The 23,532-nt window shown below is 34.7% G+C and overlaps 1 protein-coding gene and 1 non-coding gene across 2 annotated transcripts; both read right to left on the bottom strand.

The window, feature by feature from the left end:
- Positions 1-252: 252 nt before the first annotated feature.
- Positions 253-325, bottom strand: TRNAR-UCU (transfer RNA arginine (anticodon UCU)). Its single transcript has one exon. It is a non-coding gene; the product is annotated as a tRNA-Arg (tRNA).
- Positions 326-1,107: 782 nt separating this feature from the next.
- Positions 1,108-5,442, bottom strand: LOC145033992 (pyruvate kinase 2, cytosolic-like). Its single transcript, XM_078982444.1, has 14 exons — positions 5,194-5,442; positions 4,932-5,028; positions 4,344-4,441; positions 4,071-4,226; positions 3,917-3,994; positions 3,661-3,792; positions 3,491-3,571; positions 3,308-3,379; positions 3,117-3,206; positions 2,203-2,347; positions 2,031-2,119; positions 1,800-1,963; positions 1,561-1,720; positions 1,108-1,484 (listed from the first exon to the last, which is right to left on the bottom strand). The coding sequence occupies exons 1-14, from the start codon at positions 5,260-5,262 to the stop codon at positions 1,332-1,334; spliced, it is 1,584 nt and encodes a 527-aa protein (XP_078838570.1). The 5' UTR covers positions 5,263-5,442; the 3' UTR covers positions 1,108-1,331.
- Between the last annotated feature and the right edge of the window lie 18,090 nt (positions 5,443-23,532).

The following is a 23,532-nucleotide window of genomic DNA, read 5'->3' as shown; positions in this document are numbered from 1 at the left end:
CTAGCATAAAAGAATACTCTTGCAAACAATTTTCAATCACTTTCGTCAGTGGAAAATAAAAAATAACTTTATTTCATTTGTTGGCATCCGATCATAAATTCATAATTACGGCAACTATAACCCTGACACAACAAATAGCATTTAAATGGTGATTTCTTAACTCTATTTTCATTTCAACTCTCGCCATATATATAAAAAAAAAGAACATCAAATTATCATATAATAATAATAAAAAAAATAAAAAAGTTTACACACGCCCAGTGGGACTCGAACCCACAATCGCCTGATTAGAAGTCAGACGCCTTATCCATTAGGCCATGGGCGCTGTTTTTGTACTTAAGTTGGTATATACCTATAATAATACTTTTGGGTACCTAAGTATTGTCTTTTACTCATCAATAACGAATGTGATTTTTTTCTCCTTTATTCTTTCACTTCCACGTAAGCTCTCAGTTATCTTTTTTACTCACGCCATTGACATGATTTAATCCAAAAGTTTAATCCTGAAATGATTTAATCCTGTTCAAATAATTTAGAGTAAATTTATGGTTTAAGGTAATTTGTACATTTGGTTTCTAACTTATTTTTTTAATTCCTTAACTTATTTTTTAACTCCGAAAGTTTGTATTGTTTGTTTTTGTTATACGTTTGGTTCTTTAAGGTAAACACGCAAATTACCCTAAACCATAGGAACCATTCGTATAATTTACTAAATAATTTATCCAGCATAAAAGGATGAGAGCAGAAAACATAGGAAAAGTAGGATATCATTATTGGCAGAGATTCTTATCTTAACGTTATAACTAGAAAACCGAAACCCCCAAATTACCAAGGCACCAAACCTGAAACTCATATCCATATACAAGTATCCAAAATTGATTTCTCCTATTTGCCTCCTAACATAACTTCCAACCAACTTCCTAAATCAATCTATAAAAAACTGAAGACAAATACAAACAATAAATGATTCAACAATTTTATTTCACAGAGTCCCATTTGACGATTTTTTTTTTTTTTTTTTTTTTTTTTTTTATAAATTAAACCTAAACGAAGGAGGAGGTTACATACATTATATTTTTCAAACATATAATAGTATAAAAATAAAACTAAAAACAAAACTGAAGCCCTTTTTATTCGATTCTTAAAGAAGCTATTGAGATATAAAGGTAAATGAATAATCGTTGTATCTTTGTCTTGTAAAACCAAACCAAAATTTGTCCCACACCGGAACATTTATAAATATAACATACACGTTTCCAAAAAACTGAAAAAAAAAAAAAATCACGTCATGTGAAAGATGTACCCAAACCAAAAGTCCAAAACCCAAATTTCTAATCTTCAAGCTCGATGATTTTAACAACGGAAGCATCTCCAACCTTTTGGCAAACCACAACTCGATCATGTGACTTGATCACTCCAGACGCTTTCCCAAAATCCAATGCAACCTTTAGAACCGATTCATTTGTCGCACTATTGGATTCAGCCTGTATCAAAAAATCATTTACAACTTTAGTAATAATAATTCCATTTTATTATGTAAAAATTAAAAAAAAAACTTACGGGATGTCGGGGATCAGCAAGCATGGGGAAAAGACCTCTGACAATAAGCGACTGCCTTGCCTCAAATGCCCCACTGAAACTCCACTTCAACTGATTACTTTTTAGCCGAGGAATCACAACTGATAAAACCGGCATTGTTGGTCGATACTTTGCGATCAATCTGCGCATTTTTTTTTTACGTTTAAATTAGTAAAAAAAAATGGGAATATGAATTTATGTAAATATATTATGGAATATACCTTGCAGCTCTTCCGGAAGAAGTGAAGCAGATAATAACAGATGCTTTCACTTTAATGGCTGCACGAACCGCTGATGAAGCAATTGCTTCCAAGTGAGTCATTGGTTCTCCAACGTATTTCACTGTTTTCTTGAAATATAAATCTTGGTTGAAAACCTTTTCTGCCTGCAATAAGTCCAATGTGTTATAAAAATTAATAATGAAAAATGTAATGAGATGTTTGGTATGTTACCTCTGCACAAATTTTACCAACAGTGGATATTGTCTCAACAGGGTATAATCCACGCAGAGTCTCCGCACCAAGGAGAATTGCGTCACTTCCTGAAAAGATTCTCGTCATTTATTATTTATTTATAAGGATTAAGATTTTTTTATTTAAAAAAAAAAAAGGAAAAGAAACTAACCATCTAAAACAGCATTAGCAACATCGGTTGCTTCAGCACGAGTAGGTCTTAAATTGTCGGTCATGCTATCCACAACACGAGTAACCACAGCAGGTTTTCCAGCCATGTTGCACTTGTAAAGAGCAGTCTTCTGAAATAAAAACACCTGCAAAAGCAAAATATACATTTCCTCGCGTTAAGCCCTTGCATATTTTACAATTACAAAAACGATCCCTGTGCTTTCTGAATTCTGAATTTCAATGTGTTTTAAAAAGTCCAAAAGCGAAACCTTTTCCAATTTAGGTCATTACAATTTACAAGGTTTCATGTTGATTTTGGTCTCTACTCTGGAGCATTAAATCTAACTACACAGTGGTTAAGTTTTTTTACATGACCATTTTGCCCTTGGACCAAACCCAATGAAAAAGAACCAGTATAACACATGGACCAAATTTCTTAATTTTATATAGAAACCAAACTGAAATAAAAAGAGCCCCACATAAACGGCAACATACCATGGTCTCTCCTAATATTAATAAAAAAATCAATCATATAATAATCTAACAAAAATAAAAGATTAACATAACTTAACTTAAAGAAATATATTAATAATCAAGTAAAAGATATTATAAAATTATGATAATTACATAGAGCGTAAAATAAAAATCGCCTAAATAACAAATTTGGTCCTTGGGGTATAACTTTTTCAGGTTTGATCCAAGGGCAAAATGGCCATTTAAAAAAAAAAATAAAAATAAAAAAAAATAGTTGAGTACTTAGATTTAACAATCCAAGAACCAAAACTGATATGAAACATAAGGATAAAAGCTTAAATAAGTTTTGATTTTGGACTAAACAAAGTAAAAATCAGGAACCATTTTAGTAGTTTATTATATTTTTTACAAAATTAAAATTGTTAGCTTGAAAAAACTTACCTTCTCTGGTGGAAGATCAATGCCAAGATTTCCACGAGAAAGGATAATACCATCTGCCTCTTGTAGGATCTCATCAAAGTGAGTTAGACCCTGTAAACAAAATGAAGACATTGATGGATCTAAACTCAAAATATATTAAAAAAAAAAAAGTTAAAAACCATATGAATGAAAAATAACTAATGACTAATCACCTCTATATTTTCAATTTTTGCAAATATTTGAGTTTGACTAAGATCACCAAGCTTGGAAAGATATTCACGTGCCTGCAGTTAGTTGTAAATCAAAAGGTTAAAACTCTTGGCATAACTAGATAAACATAAAAGTAGTAGAATGTAATAACAAAAATAAGGGCATATTTGTAAAAGAACACTTACTTCACGAACATCTTGTGCATGGCGAGTGTATGACAATGAGAGAAAGTCAATCTTGTTTGGAACCCCCCAAGCGCTAATGTTCTGAAATAGGAGACAAAGTCATCATAAAAACATGTTACTTTTTAATGGATAACTATACTTTAAATATCATCATACAAATCAAAGCTAACCTCTTTATCTTTTTCAGTGAGAGTAGGCAGATCAATATGAATTTGAGAAGCATGGAGAGTGAACAATGCCCCTGCTAGAGTTGCAGTGTTCTTGATCTTGCAATCAACATCATCCCCATCCACTTTATCAACCTGATCACATCCAGTCATGAACAAATTATACTTGGTTTTCTATACAGAATTCATGCTTTCCTCTAATAAAGAGACATGCAACATCTTTCTAAAATACATGAGACTAAAAAAAAGAATGTCTTACTTCTAGCCAAACAGAGGTTGTTTCACTTCCAGTGAACAAGTATTGGCCAATAAAAATGGTATCTCCCTTCTTCACAGCCTGCAAAGAGCACATAAACAGTGTTAAAGGCAATATGTGTAAAATGTAAATGATGATATGGCATGGGTGTTCTCACCTTAGCTAGTCCATTGAAGTTGATTGGTAGTACTTGAGAAGAAGCTTCTTGACCTTTATCAGGGGTCAAGATAACATTACCATCCTGCTGAAGGGAAATGGACTTCTCACTCTTATTAACCACCTGCATCTCAGCCCCAACTGTATCGAGCATTACCTGGAAGTAAAAGAAATTATTTAAGTTCTTAGACAAACTTTGATTATGCTGAGTTATTCATATAAAGATGATTAAGATTAACTGAAGTAGGTTAAAGGGATAGAAATGGGAACATACTGCACAAAGCTTCTTAGTGCTCTTGATAGCCGTCTTTAGATTATCCAAAGTTTCTTGGTGATAAGCACAGTCTCCCCATGAAAAATCAAATCTAGCAACTGCCACATGAACATCAAACAAACCACAAAAGAGGTTATGACATTTAACATCACACCAAACTGTCAGTATATAGATTTAACTTGTTCTTAAGTAAAAGTAGCTGACTAGCTGTAATTTCTTTTGGAACCGAAGGCATTAATTACTCTCCAGCTTCAAATTGAAACGAATTGCAGGTTTTTTAGAGAGTAAAAACAAAAGCTACATAAAAAGCATACTGGAAATTGAAAAAAAGTCATAATCATATATATTCTGGCGTTTGAAAAATACAAGGTTTGACATCGCTATACGAGCACAACGAATTTTCAAGTCAGCAACATTAACAATAATCGTATTATACAAGCGATTGGAAAAACGATTTGACATCACATGCATTAAATGGCTCGTAGTTGACATCATTATACGAGCATAACGGCATAGCAAATCGTCGATGATCGAATTCAAATCAATACCACACACGTAAACATTGAAAAAATAATAATAACGACATACCAGACATGCCAGCTTTGAGGCAACCAGAGATAACATCCACAGATCGTGAGCGAGGACCTAAAGTTCCAACGATTTTGGTCATCGCGGGGAAAAAAGACTGCAAATACGTAAAACAAAAACGCGAATTCTTTCAGAAAATCTTAGATCGGAAATAGGTAAAAAAAACATATACATATATATCAAGTATGATTACATGTGTAAATATGAAAATTAAAGAAGAAACGCCAAAACGGATCGATGAATTGAAATTTATTAAACTTACAGCTTTAGAAGGCTCGAGGATGGATGCCATTCTGATAGGTTCTTCGAGAAGCAAGTGATTGGAATGCATTTTGACTGATTAACAGCAAGAACTCTTGGAAATCGAAATCGAAAGAGATAAGTTACAGAACGAAGAGCGATAGGAGTATGGAGAGGAGATTGTAGCGTGAATCAGGTGGAGGAGTTTGGTAAAAAGAAGAGGAATATGCCGAGTTCCGAGTTTTATTTTCAAACACATGAAACTAGGAGAACCCGGTTTTCTACAAAACCCGCCACCCGGTTTCGTCTTCCCCAAGCTACTTTTGTTTTAATTCCAAATTTCGAATTTATATAAGACAAAATTGCAAAAATGGTCCCTGTGGTATGCAAAATTTTGGGATTTTAGTCCAAACAGTGACTTTTTTGGTTTCGTAGTCCTTTTGAAGTGGTTTGTATGTGAAAATGGTCCCTCCAAAAACTGAAATGACTATAATACCCTTAGGGTATTTATTTTTCATTTTTCTTTCATTATTCTTAAATTTTAATATTTATTTATTTATTTTAACAATTAAAAAAATAAAAAAGGGCCCACGTCTCTCTCTCTCTCTCTCTCTCTCTCTCTCTCTCTCTCTTCCTTATGATCCATCACCCTCTCCGGCTGTTGCTACCCTTCTCAACCCCCACAACCCCGATTGAAGGCTTGAACCGCCAGAAAAATCGACTCCTTCATGCTTCATAACGAATCAGGAAAAGAAGAAAGAAAGAAGATGTTGCTTGCGATCCCTTTCGATGGTATTGTAGCAACAAACACGATTTACTACACCCGAGATTGAACACACACCAAAACTCGTCAAACTAAGTTGAATTAGGTTTTCTAAAATCGAACTAGATAGAGATACGGTGGAAATCAAGTCAGAAATCGAAAACACGTTTAGAAATTTGGCAGAATCATAATTTGGATTATGAAATCAGTTCATACATACATATGCTCACAAAGATTAATGCAGAAAATCTAAAATAGATTACAAGAGAGCAGATATTAGCAGCGGATTAAGTTGGAAGAAGGAGGTCGGCCGCCGGCGAAGTGAAATTGAAGAAAAATGTTAGAGATTTGAGGCGTTTGATCGACAGAGAGATACGATTCTGATTTTGGGTAAATACAGACATTGCAGATGTGGATTAAAATGGTTTGATGATTATGATTGAGAAATAATAGAGAAGCTTCAATCGATTATCCATAATCATTTTATTTTCCGACAAGTTCGGGTGATTGAAGGAGGATAAGTTTCAATTGATTTGTCCCAGTCTCTCTACCAGTCTTCATCTCTCAAAAAAGCAATACGATTACCAATGGGTTGCTCCGATCAACAGAAAAAAACAAGGAGGGAGGTGGTTTCATGGTGGTCCCAGCAACAGCAACACCATCGTTGGTGGTGGTGGTGTTTCTCGATGGGAAAGAGGCAGTGGGTGGCGGAGGGAGGAGCTCCGGTAGCCTCTGATGCTTTTGTTTGGTCTTCTACCGGCGAAGACAAAGGAGGGAAAAAGTGGCATCGGTGATTGCTGGAGTGACTCGACAGAAGAGGGCGGAGGGAGGTGGTGGTCGGTGTCAAGTTGGTCGGTCTTTTCCTTCGGCCGGTGAGATACGAACTGGAGGGATCGAGATTTGCTATAGCAGTAGCTGGATATTTGGGTTTAGTGTTATGTGTGTGTGTGTGTGTGTGAGAGAGAGAGAGAGAGAGAGAGAGAGACCAAATTAGTTATTTATTTTCTTTTTCATTTAAATTAAACAAAAAAAATACAAAAAATATATCAGAAAGGGCATTTTAGTCTTTTCAGTTTTCCGAGGGACCAAAACCACAAGCAAACATGGTCAAAAGGACCACCAATCCAAAAAAGTCACTGTTTGGACTAAAACCCCAAAATTTTGCATACCACAGGGACCATTTTTGCAATTTTGTCTTTATATAATATAGACTTTTTCTAAATACTAGACTGAATTACAAGAATGGTCCCTGAAGTTTGACAGATGGGACAAGTTGAATCAAAGTTTTTTTTCTTACACCATTAGTACTTAAGATGGGTTTTTCATGTTGTTTAATAAAAACCGAAACTGAAACTCATGATGTGTTTTTCTTTAATTTTCTAAAAACCGCGAATTTTTGGTACAGTATGGTTTTAGTTTTTTCAATAACCGTAAATAATTAAATCGCACCAAATTTAATATACTAAATAATTATATATAATATTTATTAGGGGTATTGAGTATAAGGTTGGTAGGTATACTAGTTTAAATGTAGAACAATCAAAACTGAGTTATTTTATTAAAAAAATCCATTTTCATTGATCTTCTCTTCCGTGGAGTTTCTAATTCTATCATCTTCTTTTTTTATAGTCTCAAATGCATATTTAATGGTGATAAATGCTCATAACATATTTAACGTTGTTATTCTTCTTCCTTGTTTCATCTTCCGATAGTCGTTGTAACATCCCAAAAATCCAACAGTAAAGTTTGAAAATCAAAGTATATGTTTTACCGAAAGGTTTTATTCATAATCATTAGTAAAATATAAAGTTGTCTTTCATATTAATACAAATTGTAACATCTTGTTTCGGATCGTTTGTGATTTAGGGTTCGTGGGCTGCAACTCGGGCATCAGAAAGCCTTGAGGCTGCAACGGGTTACTAGAAGCGTAGGGCTTCTCGCCATCTTTCTGTGGATGTGCGGATTCGTTGGGAACGGGCTTATAACGAATAAGCTATGATAGTTTGAAGCTTTGGCATGTTTGGTCCCTTATTTGAGAAAAGGTGGCAGCTGAGTACGCGGGGCATACGCGTGTGTACCTCAGCGTACTCATGTGCGTGATTTGGACACGGAGCCACCTAATACGATGGGCGTACTAGGCTCAATGTGAAAACCCTAAATGAGGGGTGTGTCCCTATTTAAAGAACATGATTGGCCTCATTTCTAGCCACCATTTCCAGCCCTCAATTCTTAGAGGATTCATGATGATTCTTAAGGAAAGTATGGATAAGTGTGAAAGGTAATATTGGGTCGTACTACTAGAAGCGCCTGATCCGTACTCGAATCAAGGAAAATCATGGGGATTCTAAGGAGTTGGTTGGGGTAGATGGCATGTTTGCCAGCATGATTCATTTCATTGTATTCCTGTCCTTATCAGTCCTTCAATTTGGTTATTCGGAAAGAGAATGAGTCTGGTAATTGTACAGGACTTAGTGATCGTGGCAGTTTGATAGTTTCATTTTATTTACTTATTTTATAAGTCTATTTTAGAATATTTCATCTCATTTTAGTTAATCCCCATGCATATTTCCTCTTTTTGTTGTTTTTCATTTTTATCGGGTTCTTTCTAGTTTTTTGAGCTTATTTGTAGATTTACCAAAGACTATTCAATGTGGAGCGATTACGAGAGTGCAAAACCTTGAAACATGGAGTTTGCGGCACATTTCCGAATTATTTGACGGACACGATTGGGCTAATGGTCTAAGAAGTGATATGATTATTTGGTCTTGAGAAGATCAAAGGAAGATATGGGCTAATTTGGAGGCATTTTATTGGCAATCAACAAGGTCTTGGTCTTAAAAGAAGATGGAAAAAGATAATTGTAGTTGCGGAATTGATTGATCGAGTGAGTGTTTGAGCTTTGGATGGTTTAGAGGAGATGATTTTGGTCGAAGTTGAAGAAATAATGAAGAATCGTGGGCTATGAGTTGATGGAATTCAAACTAGGCTACTAGGCCAATGCAATTCAGGCCCAAGAAATGAAAATGGCCCATTGATGACTAGCTCACGCGACCCGCGTGACTTCTTTCAGGGGCATTTTCATGATTTTGCTTTTGGCTTCTATTTGAGGAAGTTTGGTGGGAGTGTTTTGAAAACTTTTGACATCAGAGTTTGGGGCCATTTGTCCACACTTTGAAGGCCTTGAAGGTTATAAGAAATTGAAGATTGGCATCATTTTATCATCTTTTTCACTTTGAATGTTTGGTATAATTGTTAGGGGCAGGATCCTAGAATCATATTCAGGATCCTTAATATCCCTGAAATCACATTTTCCTTAAATATATCGCATAATCCTGACTATTATCACTAATATTTTCTAACACTTATAACGGCTATATTATTTTTTCTTTTTTTATCACATGTGCAAAATTATTCAATATGAGACTTATTCTCAACGGAGAGTCATCTCAACCAGGAAAAAGACTCAGAATACGAAGCCAGACAACATTTATATGATGATTCTGAAGGATCCCGAAATTATCTGCCTTCTTGTTACTTGCATTATACTATAAATAACACATATATTTAGCACACAGCACACACAATTAGCTGGATTAATACACTTGTACTCGTTCACCTTCATCATCTTTGTAATATCATATTTAACTCAATAAAACACATCAAAGCAGGTGATCATTATCACATCCAATGTTTTATGTTAGAGATCCTATAAAGGATCAAGTGCTTTCCTTATAACTCGCTTGTCTCACCTTGATCATAATTTTATACTTACATTATACTAACACCACAACCTCTCATACAACTTGGTCTAATTGCACTTAATCTATTTTTTACCAAAACAATTTGACGCCCACCGTAGTATCGTGATATTGAGATGTGATTGGCTACAGGTCCTTGTAAAGCAGTTGTTGTAGGAAGGCAAATGGGAGTTCTTTAGGGACACAAAGTAACTTCATGTGTAGGTAAGCATCGATATCAATTCTTAATTCATATATTTGACAACCAAAAGAACTCCATTCAAATTGTTTTGTACTGCAATGTATTAAGTGATATATTATCATGTGTGCTTTATATGTATATTTACCAAGTCATATTCTGTATTTAACCTAGTCAATAGACTTAGTTGTATATTCCTAGATAATCTCTAAATCAGTTTGTAATCTTGGCTATATATGCCAATCGTATCTTGTACTCTAATATAGATTTCTCAATACAACAAAGCATTGCTTTATATGGTATCAGAGCCATCCTGCTCATACGAGCCAAATCGTTCCTACCCTATTCTCTAAAATCAGTCAACAATCACGACAATGGCTTCCAAAAATACCGCTCAAATCACCGCCTCCACTCACCTCACAATCAAACTTACGCCAAACAATTATCCGGTGTGGAGAAAACAGGTTGAATCAACCTTAATTAGCCTTGACCTAGATGGTCACCTCACCTCAGCACCACCGGCGACCACCCTCACAGACAAAGACGGAAAAACCATCGCAAATCCAGAGTATCGGCCATGGTACTGCAAGGATCAGATGATCTTTAGTGCAATTTTAGGGAGTTGCTCAGATTCAATCCAACCCCTGGTATCATCTGCTACAACAGCTCGTGAGGCTTGGAATCGACTCAGTTCCAGTTACGCCTCTACTTCCAGGTCACGCATCATCTCCCTTAAATCTAAACTTGTGAAGAACCCTAAAGGATCACGATCGGTCACAGAATTTCTCAAGGACATGCGTGCTATCGCCGATTCCCTGGCCCTTGCCTAGAGCCCCATCACCGAAGAGGACCTTAAGGTCCATATTCTCTCACAGCTTGGCGACGAATATCACACAATTGCTGCTACTCTCAAGGTACAAGAAAATCCAATTGAATACTCAGAACTGTTTGACAAACTTACTGACTTTGAACGTAGCCTCAAAGAAGCCTCTCCTCCTTCCGATATCCTGCCTACCACGGTGAATTACACTACCCGCAATCAAGGATTCCACAATCGGTCATTCAGTACCAACTCTTACAATCGCCAAACTCGATCTTCACCGCCCTATCAGTCTCGTGGCTCTCAGCAGTCACAATGGCATAACAACAACAATCCTGGTGGTAACCGAAACACAAAAAGCAACCAGTTTTGTCAATTCTGTCACATCCCAGGTCACCTCACCAAGGATTGCCGGAAACTAGCACGCTTCCTCCGCGACAACAACATCACAACTGACAGCCACAGCCCTTCACCGCCCACTGCCAATGTCACCACGTCCTCCCCAGCCTCTCCAAAATGGATTTTTGATACAGGGGCATCCAATCATGTTGCATCAGATCCTACCTCCCTTCATCACGTATCGGAATACGGAGGACCCGATAAGATAGTGCTTGGTGATGGTACCTGCTTACCTATTACACATACCGGTCACTCCTATATTCACACATCTCACAAACCATTAATTTTATCTAATGTGCTTCATGTTCCTAAATTAAACAAGAATTTAGTTTCTGTTGGTGAATTATGTGACACTAATCTTGTTTCGGTGGAATTCTTTCCATCTCATTTTTATGTGAAGGATCTGGACACGGGGGCGCGACTCATGCGAGGAGAGAGAACTGATGGCGTTTACCTCACTCGGTTCCCTAAAACACGTTCCATTCATGTCACCTCCAAGACCTCACCACTTCTTCTTCATCACAAACTTGGTCATCCTTCGCGTTAAGTCTTCAAGCAACTAGTTTCTAAGTTAGGTTTTAGATTTCAGTCTGAGTCTAATGTTCATTGTCCATCTTGTTCAATTAATAAAAGCCATAAATTGCCATTTGGTCAAAATTCCTTTGTTGCTACAAAACCACTTCAACTCATTTATTCGGATGTATGGGGACTGGTACAAAAATCTGTTGATAAATTCTCTTATTATGTCATCTTTGTCGATTATTTCACCAAGTATACATGGCTATATCCTTTGACTCACAAAAGTGACGTTGCTCTCATCTTTCCACAATTCAAAGTGTTAGTTGAAAAATTCTTCCAGCTACCCATTGTATCCTTATTTAGTGACAATGGAGGTGAATACATAGGTCTTACCTCATACCTTCAACAGCATGGTATATCTCACTACACAACTCCACCCCACACTCCTGAACAAAATGGCATTGCGGAAAGACGTCACCGGCACATAGTTGAAACTGGTTTAGCACTCCTCCATCATGCTCACATGCCATTAACCTTCTGGTCCCATGTATTCCAAACAACCGTGTACCTTATCAACCGCCTTCCAACACCCCTCCTCCAAAATAAATCCCCCTTTGAATGCCTCTTTCACCAATCACCAAATTATCATAAACTACAACCCTTTGGTTGCCTATGCTATCTGTGGCTCCGTCCCTATACCACCTCCAAATTACAACCACGATCAGCCCCTTGTCTATTTCTCGGGTATTCATCATCTAAGTCCGCATACAAGTGCTATGATACTCAAAACAAAAAATTATACCATTCCAGACATGTGGAGTTCATTCCAACAACATTCCCTTATACCACCGAAAACCTTCCTGAAACACTCCCTACCCCTGATACGCTACTCGACTCACTCACACCTGAACAAAATCCTCTACATACTAACGACCTTCCCACCTCTCAAAATACAGCACCGCCACCTACACCTTCCCCTCCTCTATTCACTACAACTGATACTACCCACCCAGAACCCATCACCAACTCCCCTACTGCACCCGACGAGGACCCAGCCACCCCTACCCAGCAACCACTATCTCCCAGCACCTCCAATCCACCATCCCCAACAGTACAGCCACCTCCTACAACCTCAACGCTTCCTACCCATCGGCATAGAAAACCCAATACCAAATATTACAACCAATCATTTATCAACTCCACTACTTTACACCCCATTCCAAACTCCATCAAACCAACCACCCATACTCAAGCTCTAAAGGATCCCCAATGGTGCACTGCCATGGACCATGAGATCAACGCTCTATTACAAAATGGTACCTGGGAACTAGTACCCAAATCCTCCCACACTCCAATAGGATGCAAATGGATTTTCCGCATTAAACGCAACCCGGATGGTTCCATCTCCAAATATAAGGCCCGCTTAGTCGCCAAAGGATTCCTCCAACAACAAGGCAAAGACTACTTCGAAACATTCAGTCCGGTTACTAAACCTGTCACAATTCGCACAGTTCTATCCATTGCCCTCTCCTCCAACTGGAACATCCAACAACTAGACGTTAATAATGCTTTCCTTCATGGCACCTTGCATGAAGAAGTATTCATGACTCAACCTCCTGGTTATATCCATCCTGATTATCCTACTCATGTTTGCAAACTCCGTAAATCTCTCTATGGGCTCAAACAAGCACCTAGAGCGGTATCTCGAACTCACTTCCTTCCTTGTGTCGTTTGGCTTTCACAAATCCAAGGCTGATCCATCTTTGTTCATTTATAAATCCGGTACCATCATTAGTTATCTCCTTTGTGTACGTCGATGATTTTGTACTTACCGGCAACAACAACTCCTTTCTTGACAAGTTCGTCTCCGCATTATCCAATCGGTTCTCCATAAAAGACCTAGGTGCCCTTCATCATTTTTTAGGTGTTGAAGTCATTCCTGTCTCTACTGGTCTCTTTCTTTCCCAACATCGTCACATCCATGATCTCTTACAACAATTTCACATGGATGGAGCTAAAGAAGTCACTACTCCGTTAAACTCATCAGCTCATCTCACCTTGCATGACGGCTCCCCCAGTACAGATCCAACACCGTATCGCCAACTTGTGGGCTCACTACAGTACCTCGCGTTTACACGTCCGGATATATCTTTTGCGGTCAACAAACTATCACAGTTCATGCATGCTCCTACTGATACACATTGGCAAGCTTTAAAAAGAGTTCTTCGATATCTCAAAGGTACAATTTATCATGGCTTATATCTTCACAAGCAATCCAATCTCTCACTTTCAGCCTTCTCGGACTCCGACTGGGGTAGTATTGAGTATGGTGGTCGCTCAACAACAACTTATCTTTTATTCCTTGGCTCCAATATTATCTCCTGGCGATCTGCAAGACAAAAATCCGTATCTCGTTCGTCTACAGAGGCGGAATACAAAGCCCTTGCCAATGCTGCCTCCGAAGTTATGTGGGTTAAAAACTTATTGCGTGAACTTGGTATCTTGCTGCCTCAGTCTCCTACACTTTTCTGTGACAACACCGGTGCTACATATTCATGTGCGAATCCCGTTTACCACTCAATAATGAAACATGTGGCCTTAGACTACCACTTCGTCCGTGAACAGGTACAAGATGGCTCCCTTCATGTTCGTCATGTCAACTCTGTCGATCAGCTTGCAGATGCTCTAACGAAACCTCTCTCACGGGGTCCATTTCAACGACTACGATCCAAGATTGGCGTATCCGATGGATCCTCCATCTTGCGGGAGCGTATTAAGTGATATATTATCATGTGTGCTTTATATGTATATTTACCAAGTCATATTCTGTATTTAACCTAGTCAATAGACTTAGTTGTATATTCCTAGATAATCTCTAAATCAGTTTGTAATCTTGGCTATATATGCCAATCATATCTTGTACTCTAATATAGATTTCTCAATACAACAAAGCATTGCTTTATACAATGTACAACCAAAAAGAAGTTCATGAATTTTACATCTTGTATTGTTCATGAAAGGTGCCAATAATGGCCTTTTCTTCAAATTTTTAGGCTTGACTCTATATCCATCAAGGAAAAAAAAACTAAATTATTTATTTATTTTTATTTTTTACAATTCTACTGATAAAACATGGTAAGACTATTGGGCCAATGATTGAAAAGGCCGTTGAATCATTTGACAACATGGCTATTGAAGCTTTTCTTAGGCTGAACATGGTAAGTTTTTTTCCACAATGGTCTCACTAGAAATTTATGGAATCTCAAATAATCCACTTTATCTTTGAAGCCCTGATTTGTCTTCTATTTTAAATATTTTACTAGCTTATTGGCTGTTCTAATGGGAACCTGTTTTATTTTATCTGATGCTTTAATGTGTAGCCAACACACAAAAGGATTATGGATTGTTTTGAAATCATGTAATAACTAAGGCTAAATCGTTTGTTGACTATTTTATCTTATTAAACATATGGGTTTGAGCTTGGGAAACTGACAAAACTAGCCAGACGTTGAGCAAGTAGTCTTTGATTTTCCTTAAAATGTAATGTTTTTTGTGATATAAAATATTGAGGGACAAAGATTTTTTTATATTTGTAAGTAATATTGTTTTATGCAGAAAACGGAATGGTCGAGGAGTGGTGGAGATCAGATTAAAGATCAACTACTTGGTGGCTATGCAGTTATCGCGGTCAAAATTTCAATCGCGGTCACATGCCGCTATTTGAGATTGCGGTTATCGCGGTGGTATAGCGGTGATATAACGTTTTTTTAATATTACATATAATTTATAATTTTATATTATATTTATATAGAATTTGTATATATTTGAGTATTAATACTATAAGTCTATATAGAATTAATATCATAAACCTAAAAAGTCATATAAAAACATAACATAATATTCTATTATGGTAATAGGAAAACTACGTAGTGTCAAAGTGTCAAATAGAGATTAATTGTATTACCCGTGTTCAATATCGTATTAGTAGATCATGGTTGATATAAAGAGTTAAGTTTCAAGTCGTAGCCTCATAGGTGTGGTTCGATTTACAAAAAGCATTAATGGAGTTCGATCATAGCAGATGAAGTCTTCGTGAGTACAGAAAAAGATGAGAATGAGAGTTGTCGGTAGACGTAGTTGCTTTGACCGCTTTTAATTATGTTAGTTGTTTGGGCATTTTAAAATTAAAGTGTAGTGAGATCATTAAAATTAGTTTTTCATTGATAAAGTAACAAAATGATCCTAAATGAGAACGAAAATGGAATAGTGCCCATAGCGCCGCTATAGCGGTTATTGAAATAGCGGTAAATAGCGGTGAATAGCACCGCTAATAGCGGTACCGCGAAATGAAAACGCTAAGTTGAAAATAGCGATTTCTGACATCCGCAAAACGCTATAGCGCTGCTATAGCGCGCAATTGATAGCTTAGCTTGGTGGTGTATTGCTTATTATTATGCAATTAAAATATAAAAGCACACATCTTTCACCATTCTTAGGCTAAATATTCATGAAAATGGGACTATTGTCACTGATGTTTTTAAGCTATATTTTTATTAATATTTTACTTTATCTAATATATATGCTTTTGAAAACTTATGCACTTGTGCAGGTGTTTTGGAAGGTATATGAGGCGGTTGATCTGGAACGGGTTTATGCAATTACCCAGTATGATAATCTAAGTCATCTTACCAAAACACAATTGACTTACTTTTTTTTAGAAATGTAGCCTAGATGTTGATCCTAAAACACATTACTCATACATATGTGATTGATTTTTCTTACAAGGTTTAACATTTTTTTTGTTTTTAAGGTCGACGACCTTTGGAAGGAGATTTGGAAGCTAAAAAAAGGTCATATTTATTAATAATGAAATACTAGAAAATTTGCCTAAAATTATAAGTGGCGAGGATATACAATGAAAGAGCACTGAAATCTCACATTTACAGATGTACCCTTGAACTTGTAAAATTAAATTTTATACATTTCGGACAATTGATGCACTTTCACCTCATTTGTATGTGACGACATCTATATGTGAATGTGTGTGATCGTGTCTATATGTGATTATGCTTTAATTTAACTTTGGAGGTTATTCTTTTGATTTTAGTTGTCCTAATGTTTAATAGTAATGTAAGTTAACAACGTTCATTGAGATGTCAAAGAAACATACAGTAAATATGGTGTTTTTCGTGTAAAAACTAATAAGGTGAGAATAAAAACTTAAAATAAAGGGTTTTTATGTACTTTGATTTTTTTATCTAATTTTTTTTACGTTTTTGTTTTTTTTGTTTTTTTTTTTTTTTTTTTGCCATTGATAGTTAATTATTGCATTTTATGAAGCTCAAGCTTTTGTTTTTAACATAGTTATTGCAAATTATATTCTTTATTTTTGTAAATATTTAATAGTATATGTATGATATCTACGTCAAATAAACCAATGAATTTGTGTGTGTATATATATATATATATATATATATATATATATATATATATATATATATATATATATATATATATATATATATATATATATATATATATATATATATAGAGAGAGAGAGAGAGAGAGAGAGAGAGAGAGAGAGAGAAAGAGAGATGTTCAAATGTTTCTAGCAATTATTGTGTGCATGTATGTATCAATGAGAATTGAGGAAATAATAAATTATTAAATAAATCATTTAAGGATATTATAGTAATCTTTGCATTTTTAATTATCGTAGATAATTAATATCTTTAATATCCCTTTAAATATGAGATGTCAAAGTCAAAACCTGTAGAAAAAACCCTACAGTTGTCGTCTTCAATTTTGTTCCTCCATATCTCATTTGTCTCCCTCACTAAAACCCTACAAGTTCTTTTTCTTGGATTTGGCTCGATGATCGATTCATGGATCTTGTATAAGCTAGTATGTAAAGAGGTTAGCAATATTTTATTACATCTATATGTTTTCAAGGTTTGGTCGTTCAATTGCCGGCATCATCCATAATTTAATATCTCTTTAATAGGTAAGGCTTGGTGGGTTAAGATTAGAGTTTTGTAACAAAATCATAAATCGTGGTTCTTTTTTTATTGAACAAATGGGTATACCATTAATGTTTTTCTTTTCTACTCATCGTTGCATTAAAATTATTATAATAATTATTAATCATTTTATTTTGATTTCTAAATGGTTTGTAGTTAATCACCACATCATATTAATTCCGGTAATTTGCATTTGATAATTAAAGAAATTGTTCAAGGTATGATATTAGGAATATTATCAGGAGGCAAAGAATTTTTTTGGTGGATTTCATAAATGTGGTTTTGTATAAAAGAGTCAAGTTTGATATGTTGGACTTAATCGGAAGATTCTGTCAGAATATGTAGCAGAATAACTAGTAACACATGTTATTAGAATAAATTACAATTGTTCAATGTCTACTACATTCTATCAGAATTTATAGTTTTTATTCTTTTAGAATGCTCTGAGTTTTTTAATATTTTAAAGTTGATTATGTTTTTTTTTTTTTTTTTTTTTTTTTTTTTTTTTTTTGTGGATTTAGGTTTTGAAGAGACTGCTATTGATGTAGAAAAGGAGAAAAAAACATAGAGAACTAGAGTGCATTCTTTCAAAATTTATTATGTTAGAATGTATAAATTGTTTCTTAACACTAATATTCTTTTGGAATTGATTAATGCTTTTGTTAGATTTTGATTTTTTTTATTCTTTTTTTTAACTATTTTTAGTTTTAATCATTAAGAATAAATGTAATCCTTAAACCATTATTAGTCATAATTTTTTTTAAAATGAATGTAATAATTGTTTATAGTCTTATTTTTACGGACGAATCTAAATAGTGATTTCTAATGAATAAAATCTGTATTCTTTTAGAATGTTATTCTTGATAATATGTTGTATAATTCTTTAAGCATGTTTAATATAAAAAATATCTTGAATGAAACCATATTCTCAAAAAAAAAAAAAAAAAAAAAAAAAAAACTGTAAATATATTACTAGTTTATTGTTGACTTTTTGTCATTTTAACAGAATAAAATCGGTTATTATTAAAAATAATATTAAAATTTAATTAGAATTCATTTAAAAAATCAAGTTTTTTAAAAATAATGGAATTAATGATCTCTTAAAATCCGAAAATTTCTTTTTTTAAAATAGGTTAATTGATCAAAATACCATTTTGTTGAAATTTGTGTGATTATATGATACATGCTATCCTATTGTAATATCATAGACCCTCAGATCATGATTGTTGATTCTATTCATCCGGTGGTCTATCTATACATTCTGACACACAATAGTTAGTAAAAACAAAATAATCTAAGCCTATATATATATATATATATATATATATATATATATATATATATATATATATATATATATATATATATATATATATATACTCAAACATTTTATCCATTTATCCATTTAGGAGTTTGTAAGGAAAAAAATATCTATTTGTCTGGAATAACTAATATTTGTTTATACAATAAGTATTCTTTTAATTATGTAAAATTTTCTATACACGTTTTATTATTCGTTCAAACTTTTTAGTTGTTTAAGAATTAAAAGGGGAATAACTATTGTTTTTTAACATTTTATCCATTTTCCAGTTAGAAGGTGACGTAACTATGACTTTCTATAGATACCCTTAACGCATATGCAAGAATGAAAGACATAACATCTCCACAATTTATATCCACCTAAGACTAAACAACATCCCTTAACACATATGCAATAATGAAAGACATAATATCTCCACAATTTATATCTACCTAAAACTAAATCATATGTATCATCCACCAAAAAAAGACTAATTGACCTTGCATTGTTTGTGCTTATATTTTCATAGCTTTTTGTTAAAACATTATTCGTCCGAAATGAAATATAAAGGGTTGGTGACATTACGTGCCTTATTTATGTGAATCCCACTTGCGGCCCCTTATTGAGTTTGATATAAATTTCATTTGATTATAACAACTCATTTTAACAACACTTTTTTCTTCGGTTCCAGATAATGGTTACAATGAGGTGTAATAATAGTTGAAAAGAAATTATTTGCTGAAAACAACAAACCGCAAATAGAAACAGACGACAATAAATTATTCCTCCAATGCACTTTAAGTCATTTGCAATCCTTTTGAAATAAACCATTCACCAAAAGAAAACTTATCGTTGAAAAAAACGTATCCATTGATATTGAAGGGAAACAAATCACCAAAAGGAAACTATTTGCCGATAAAAAAATCAAAACTTCGGAATAAATTAAGATGTTATGGTTATTTAGAGTTAATATTATGAGTAATTAGTTGCAATTTGTAAAAAAATAACACAAATAAATTTATCAGCGCTTAAGGATTATATTAAAAATATTAATGTAACTTGGTTAACATTTAATGAATTTTATTATTGGATATTATAGCCGCAAGGAAACTATTCAAATAAATGAATTAATCATCGCCCATAAATAGTTCATCGACGTCATGCGGGTAAACGATTTGTGTGTGTGTTTGTGTGTGTGTGTGTATATATATATATATATATATATATATATATATATATATATATATTTACTATATTATTAATGATATTGTCCACTTGTTGAAAATTAAGAGATACAAAACCCAATACATCATTTACAAACATGTTATGCATATCACTAACTTGACATCATATATGCTTTTCCTTTTGTGAAAACCCCTAAAATCCTATATACACATCTTCATACGCCGTTTCTTCCATTTCTCTTATGTATCCCTAAACGTAACCGCCATTGTGCCTACCTCTTGAAGCTGTCGCTACCTCCACTCTCTTGAGACAGTCGCTACTTCCACTCTCCAGCAGGCCACCGCTACCATCACCCACCTTACGTCGCTACAACATAGAAGAGGGTTCCCCATTAACCCTTACATACTAAGCCGATTGTTCTTCCATTTTAACTGTATAATTGACGCCCTAGGAGTTTACCTATACTACCACCGGCATCTGCCACCCCCAATGTCACCCCACTTCTACCTTCTATCGGGACGAGAAACCCTAAACCTATCCCACCGCCACCATCAACGCTAACATCACACACTGTTTACAGGTACCACTAATCTTAAGTGTCCTCCACCATTGCCACCAGGCATCACACACACTTAACCTGACAGTTGGATTCTCAAGACTGATTACTTATCTGCAAGCAATGAGGCAGGAAGATTCCTAACAGAAGAACCTTGCGAATAGCACAAGAACGACCTAAGTCAAGATGGTCAAATTAACCTGCAAGCTCCAAGGAAGTGGCGCCCTTTGAAAGAGAAAACCGGGCATGCTGCCTTTTATGGAATACGTATTGTCATATACGGGGAATGCATTGCACCTTCTTTGGTATTTTTATTTTTTTAAATATTGTTTATATGTAACATTGCAACCAAACTCATTTAAGATGTTTTTTTTTTTGCTTATGTTACAGGACACTCTTAAACGGGCAGTGAAGGCTGGAGATGGGACCATAGTGGCGACTTACCCACCATACACCCGCTTTCTAGACACTGGTATCGATTATGCCATTGTGAGCTCTGGCATGCCACATGTCAATATATGGGTTTAGGAGTTTATAAAACATGAGATACCGTGTGTCTCCGATGATTACATTGTGGAATATGTATGCAAACCTGGATATTCCCTTGAAACACATGTCCAATATGATACCAATGTTTGGGCAGAAAGGTCGTTTAACAATCTCAAGAACCGTTGTTTAACCATTGAAGAAGAAGAAGAGTCAACAGGTCCTACAACACTTGAGAGCTTTGATGTGGCATGTGAGGTATATGGATCATGTGACAGAGGTGAAGAAATGTTGATATGTGGGAATGAAAGCGGTTCGATTGGATGTGGTGTTGGGATGCATATCGATTGTTGTAATCCACCAACACCCATTTTCCTCCATTGCACCATATCTTCTATGATGAACCCCAACACGATCTGCCATCACTGGGTTAAAAGTCAACAAATACATTTAAAGGTACTCCAAATACATGAACTTCTATATATCAGATTAATTTTTTCAACATTTCTCATATTTCATAACTTCTTATGGTATTCACAAAATAGATGTTGAAGCCTTTGTGCTTAAGGTATCCCTTGATAGATGTAATTATCAGGGAAGTTTGTGTGTTAGTTAATACAATTTAAAAAATATTGATTTTCCTTCTTTTTTTCCCTGATTTTCACTTGATTTTCCTTCTTTTTTGTTAATATGTTAAAAAAAATGTTGGTAGGTGAAACCACTGATTTGAGTTGAGGCTCAAGTTGAAAGACTTGCTAGAAGTAGGATTATGATGCTTGTAGAACCTATAAGCCAATTTAGGGAACAAATGTATGTCTTATACCATGGGCTTTTTTTGTGTTCAGAATTTGTAATTAATCTTTCTGCTGTATGAATGCAAGTAAGAGGGTTTCATTCACTGATTTATGCAATGCACTCCTATGAGCTGGTGTTTCAGGGCTTGTAAGCTTTACAACTACAACATCTGTTGATGAGGCTAAGCATGGTCTTGAATGTCCAAGCTACCCCTGGCCTCGCTAATTAATTATGAATTCATATGACCATGCTTTGTAAGTTCCCTTTGATACAATACACATTTTTTTTGGATTAACATGTTGACCTTTTTCTTTTGTTCTTTTGACTTTTAAAGTGATGCACATTATTCGAGAAGGTCACTAAGTATAGACACAAGTTGTTGTCATTCTACTCTTCACATGGTTGTTGCCATTCAAGGACATGGAGTTATAATTTTGAAAACAATGGATCAAAGGTACTTTTGACAGGGCCACCTGGAATTGATCCTTCACCTTATCCTAATGGAATGTAAGCCTTAAATTGCTAATACTTTGTTCCTTTCGAAACTTTATAACATTATGTTGTTTTCTCTATGAAATCTTGCTGTATCTTTTGGTTATGACCTTATGATTTGGAGATAACCTATAACGCTTGATGTTTTATGTGTAGGAGAAAAGTGATAAATATGATCACATGGACATGGAGATTGGTTGCAAGGAGTAATCTCAAATGTCCACCAGTTGTAGGGTAAGTTTCCTTCGAGATCTTCTATTCTCTTATCTAACCTTTTGGAATGTTAACAGACACAACTGATACATTTCTTTTACTCCCATCTCTCAATCTGGTATAGTTTACTTTCCCATTTTGTTATGCTCTTTCCAAACTATTTTTGTTGTTTCTAATTTATTTTAGTAGTTCTTAGATTATGGAGTAAATCCTGGCTTGGGAACTGAAACTCATTTAAGCATATATAGAAACTAACCTTTTTTGTATTTATTTCATTTAAGTAGATCTAGAAACAATATCTATATGAAACTAACATTTATTTGTATTTTTGTTTATTTCAGCAAACCTGAAATCAGTGATCTTTTCATCACCTTAGGTTGTAGCCTCTAAATTGTAGGTAAAGTGTTGTTAATTTTTTTTATAGATATTTGTCTATGTCTAGAAAGCTCAATGTGTTGCCACTCTTGATGGTGAAGTGTGAAAATGTCCCTAATTGATGACGTTTCTATAAGGTTGGTCACTCAATTTTACCATCAATATATTTTTAACCAATTTCCTTAAGATGGTTTGTAAAGTACAATTGTTATGAGCCTTTCAATTGATTGAAGTGACAATTTGGGAGCATAATGATATTTTTGTCAAAAATAAGAAGCTTATGATGTTTTTGGTTTTTTGTCACATGACTTTTTTTTTAAAGAACAATATTCTTCAAATAAATTGTGAATATTGAGTTTGAGTATTAATGAAATATTTTTATTTTTATTTTTTATGCACATATATGCTTAAAGAGGTTTAAGACTTTAAATGGATCCCAATGGTTGCGGTTTTCTTACTCCAGGTATGCTCCATTTTAGATATTTTATTTTCTTTTTAGGC

The sequence above is a fragment of the Lactuca saligna genome, chromosome 1 (genome assembly GCF_052625555.1).
Source record: "Lactuca saligna cultivar CGN05327 chromosome 1, ASM5262555v1, whole genome shotgun sequence".
Classification (NCBI taxonomy): Eukaryota; Viridiplantae; Streptophyta; class Magnoliopsida; order Asterales; family Asteraceae; genus Lactuca; species Lactuca saligna.
Note: the sequence above shows the minus strand (reverse complement) of the source record. Positions and strands in the feature narration are given on the sequence as shown.